Consider the following 5,080-nt stretch of genomic DNA (forward strand, 5'->3'; position numbering starts at 1 on the left):
AAGAGGCGGCTCGGGATTGGTCAGAAACAGCTGCTGATAGACTTTGTTTGATGTGGTGTGCTTCTGAAGGGTGGAGTACAGTCTAACATCCTACAGAAGGCTGCTGACTCGATTTGATTGACTTAAGTATCCATGAACAGTAAAATCTTTTTTTGTTTGTTTGTTTGTTTTGGTTTAGGTTTTTGTTTGGCTTTGTTTTGTTTTTTGAGACAGGGTTTCTCTGTAGCTTTGAAGCCTATTCTGGAACTAGCTCTTGTAGACCAGACTGGCCTTGAACACAGAGATCTGCCTGCCTCTGCCTCCCCCACACCAGTGCTGGGATTAAAGGCGTGCGCCACCACCATTGGGTTGAAATGTACAATCTTAATGGTGGGCACGCACACACACACACCACACACACACATATGAACAAATCGAAGATGCAGGTCTTCAAGTGCCCCAGGATCTCCCAAAATCTCCTTGAGGCTTATGAGGTATGCATGGCAAGGGCCGCTCCTCAGGGTTACAGAAGAGGGCCACATGCCATTCTATGGACCTTGGTCCTCCACACTAGTCCCACTTTTTCTTTGCTTGAAGTCACATTTACTTTGTAATTATTTAAAATAGATAACATCTTACAGAATCGATACATCTACTCCTTGCCTACATTGTATGATACGGACAAGGACTGACTAGTCAGTAAAGCTGGAGGCTAAGGACGACACGGAAAGCTTTACTTTCCCTGTTGGGCTTGTGCCCTTCCTGTCCATCAGTACTGTCCTTCCCCAAAAGCATTAACTTCTCCAGGCTTCAGTATCAGGCAATTCTACCAAGGCTAGAGTAATAGACAGAAAAAAAAAATAGTGAAGTCAGATAGTCAGCAGTCTATTTCCTGAATTGTTTTTTAAACTAGTAAATTGCCAATATCTATTTAAGACATTTCTCATAATAACTGCCATAAATATCGAATGTTTACACAGTGGCAGATGCTACACTAAGTACACACACACATACACACACACACACACACACACACACACACACGCTTATTTCCTTTAAAACACAGAAGAACCTCCTGAACTTGTTTTTCAAACTGAGGGCTCAGACCTACTTATTAAATCACTTTAGTGGATTCCAACTGGCATTTGGAAACAGAAATGGGACTGGAGAATAGCATCCTACATTTAGTAATGATAAAGACTGCATCGGAAGATGTTTGTTACCATTTTTGTATGTGCATATTCCATGCCCACACATATACATATGTACATATATACTTATATATACATACATATATAGAGAGAGAGCGAGAGAGAGAGTCTGTGGGTGTATGTGTGCTTGTATGTACATCAACTCAATGTAAAATATACTCTTTTTAAATAAACACAGTTAAAAACATCAAAAACCTTTTCCTGCAAGGTAGAAATTTATTATTTTTTGGAAATAAAAGGACCCAGCTTTGTAATACGAGGTGTTGAAAAGCTGGGTCTCCCACAGTACTGATTTCCGTAGGCTTTTCCTGCTGACTGGGATGCCTCTGTTGCTGGCCCTTGCTTTCCGTGTCCCCCATGGCTTGCACTTACTGGGCTTCAGAGCTGCCTAGCACAGGGTAATTAAATCTCCTGGATAGGGCCATCTGTGCCATTGAGTAAGTGAGTTGCTTCAAATAAGTGAATGATGAATTCTGTTTCAGACTATCCCATAAAATTATAATAATAATAATAATGAAGTGCTCTATAATAAAAAGAAAGTCGTTACAAATACCGTGCTATTGATTTCAAAGGGCAGTCATTTCGAAGCTGCTTTCATCTGTGTTATAAATCTGGGCAACCAGCGGAGAAAATGTCAGGATTTTAAAAGCAAACAAATAGGAAAAAAAAAATCTCACCGTTCGTCTTTCATGCTGTTTTGAGTAAAACTAAGGTAGCACAAATATTTAAACAGATGGCTCAATGATATGCTTTTTTTTTCTTTGCTAATCATACTTATTAAAGCCCTCGCTTTATTTTTATTGTGTTTTAAACGGGCAGAGAGAATCTGAGGCTGATAATGACCTTTGTACATCATGCTGCAAATTGATTTTGATGACCTTCCACCCTCTCATAATTAGGCTGGCTCGGTGTGCATTCATCTCCTCTTCCCCAGCAAAGCACGAGGTGTGCCTTTCCCTCTGCTGCCCCTCAGAACCCTGTGTGCCTCCCCCTCTCCTAACTTTGGTGCCTCGTGACTGGATCCAGCTCCTACCTCCTCTATGAAAGCCACAGATTCTTGACTACAGAATGAATAGATATATTTAGAGGCTGACAAAAAAAAAAGAATAGTTATTTTACTGATGTTTTGAATGATCTAATATCCAAATTGTCATGTAATTATGACCATTCCAATGATGTCATTGCCACAGTCATTGGGCAATTGTATACGTTCTGTTGATGACTTATTACTGCATTGAATTATAATGTGGCAACTGAATGGATTTTATAGGGGTGTTTCTTTGTGGCTAATGTGAACAGATGGTGGAAGTGGAAGAGAAATAAACTCTGCCTCATTTTCTTTTACATTCTCTTTGTTATGCTCAGACATGAAGAATGTCAGAGTGACACATTTGTATGCCCATGTTTTTAAATCATAATCCTTAAAAGGCATTTTTACTAGGTATCTCCAAATGCAGATTTTGGTTCCAATGCACTCCCTTCAAGCTTTCATATTGGGGTATTTACCATTTTTCACCACTATTAAAGGGTCAATTCGGAAACCTTAAGAACACTCACAGCACTGGAAGGCTAACGTCACCTCCCTTTGCCTGATCCGTTCCATCGCCCAAGTCTTCAGACATATTTCTAAACAGGCACGTTTTCCAGTCCATCCAGGAAATGTTTTTCTGTCTCGATGAGGCTGGCTGGGTTATGTTCTTAACATAGTCATGCAGGTCTTCCCCCACTAAGCCCATGGTTGACATCAACATTTCATCAGACAGCTTATTGAGGAATTCAGGAAACTTTACAAGTGGTCAGAGTGAGGCACATTTATGGAGTGTTTATGCTGAGCAAAGCACTGAAGCTAATACTGCGTTTGGTACGGGGAAATCAGATAACAGATGGCTGTTTAAAACATTCCTTAATTCTCAGCACACCTCAAAGTATTCCTGAAGGCAGAGTTGCTGCTACAAATCTGACCGTTTCTCCAGATGTATAGCAGTTTCGTTACAGAGGAAAAAAGAACATTCTCGCCTTCTTCCTATACATCCACTAATTCCATCCTGCGACTCTGCTCTCTTAGCATTCTCTTCTCCTACTATCCCATCTCCTAAAGCCGTCCTATCGACGACTAGGACCTCGATGTATGAGTTTAGGGAAGACACAAACATACAGTTCCCAAAAGTATATCCATCTAGTTATTTAAGAATTACTCAAGTTTGAAGTTCTAGTATAGAGCCTGTCCTGACTGATTTTTTTGTTTGTTTATTTTTGTTGTTCTTCTGTTGTTGTTTGGAGGGGTCAACTTGATGAAACCTAGAGTCCTTTGAAAAGACAGAATCTTAGATGAGGAAATACTTCCATCAGATTGGCCTATAGGCAAGTCTGTGGGGGCACTGTCTTAAATAAAGATTGATGGGGGGGCACAGTCCTCTATGGGTGGTGCTATCCCTGGGCAGATGGTCCAGGGGTACATAAGAAAGCAAAGTGAGCAAGGCATGGAGAGGACCCCAGTAAGCAAGATTCCTCCATGACCTCTGCTGAAGTGCTTGCCATGAGTTTCCTGACCCAGCTTATTCCAGTGATGGACTGCGATGTGGAAGTATAAGTCCCCCAGCAAGTTACTTTTGGTCATGGTGATTTATCACAGCAATAAGAACTTCAACTATGAGAGAGAGGGTCTTGTTTGCTCCGTGGGTTTATTTCTACATCGAAATGTGTGGCACTGTGGAACGCATGGTGTTGACTGTTGCCACATTCAGAGAAAGTTTCCACAAAACTGTTTGTCCTGGGACAGACATTCTCTACTGAAAGAGGCTGCCTTGTGTCATATGTAAGATGTGAGAATGACCAGGAGGATTTCCAAGGCTCCTTCATAAAACAGCTGTGTCTTCTGTCTTGCTGTTCCACGGATCATTCTTTTAGAGGAAGCTACTAGGTCACCAGACCCCTAAGAGGCCTAAGGAGAGGAGCAAGTTGGGAAAGGGAAAGACTAAGGTTTGTTATCCGCACCCAAAGACATCTGGTCAGCTGTGTCAGTGAGCCTTCTTAAAAACGAGATACTCCAGCCAAGGCTTGCCTCTGCCATACCAGCTGACATCTAGGGTGCAATTCTTTCAGAGGTCCTGAGCATGAATCACCAAGCTAATTGCCCCCAAATGCCTGATCCACTGAAACTCTAACGCATAATGAATGTTTGTTGTATTTAAATCACTGAAGTTGTGGGAATCTGTAATGCAGTGGACAATCTGAGGCAATTTAAGATATTTTTCCAGGTTGCCACCAGCGCCTGCGGGCGAGTTTTACAAAGAGCATTCTCCCTCCATTCAGCACACTCGACAAAGGACATGGAGAATTTTTTTCAGTTGGTGAGAAACATTGTGCCTGCTCTAACCTCGAAGAAACACAAAGGGCAGGACGGAAGAATAGGCATAGTCGGGGGCTGTCAAGAGTACACAGGAGCACCGTATTTTGCAGGAATCTCGGCTCTGAAAGTGGGTGCAGATTTGACCCACGTGTTCTGTGCCAGGGAGGCTGCGCCGGTGATCAAGTCCTACAGCCCAGAGCTGATCGTCCACCCCGTCCTTGACAGTTCTAATGCTGTTGAGGAGGTGGAGAAATGGCTCCCCAGGCTGCATGCCCTTGTCGTGGGCCCTGGCCTAGGTAGGGACGACCTTCTTCTCAACAATGTCAGGGGCATTTTGGAAGCAAGCAAGGCCAGGGACATCCCTGTGGTCATCGACGCGGATGGCCTGTGGCTGATAGCTCAGCAGCCGGCCCTCATCCACAGTTACCAGAAGGCCATTCTCACCCCCAACCGAGTGGAGTTCGGCAGGCTCTGGGAAGCTGTGCTCAATAGTCCTGTGGACACCCAGGGCCACAGTGACTCCGTACTGAAGCTCAGCCAG

At 43.2% G+C, this 5,080-nt stretch overlaps 1 protein-coding gene across 1 annotated transcript in view; it reads left to right on the forward strand.

Moving 5' to 3' along the window:
- The first annotated feature begins 419 nt into the window (after nucleotides 1-419).
- LOC101991276 (ATP-dependent (S)-NAD(P)H-hydrate dehydratase-like) overlaps nucleotides 420-5,080 on the forward strand; it is a 26,070-nt gene continuing 21,409 nt past the window's right edge. Inside the window, exons 1-2 of the mRNA XM_005356381.1 lie at nucleotides 420-473; nucleotides 4,448-5,075. Of these exons, the coding sequence (XP_005356438.1) occupies nucleotides 420-473; nucleotides 4,448-5,075 (682 nt within the window). The remainder of the gene's footprint in view (nucleotides 474-4,447; nucleotides 5,076-5,080) is intronic.

Source organism: Microtus ochrogaster, chromosome 18, assembly GCF_000317375.1.
Source record: "Microtus ochrogaster isolate Prairie Vole_2 chromosome 18, MicOch1.0, whole genome shotgun sequence".
Taxonomy (NCBI): domain Eukaryota; kingdom Metazoa; phylum Chordata; class Mammalia; order Rodentia; family Cricetidae; genus Microtus; species Microtus ochrogaster.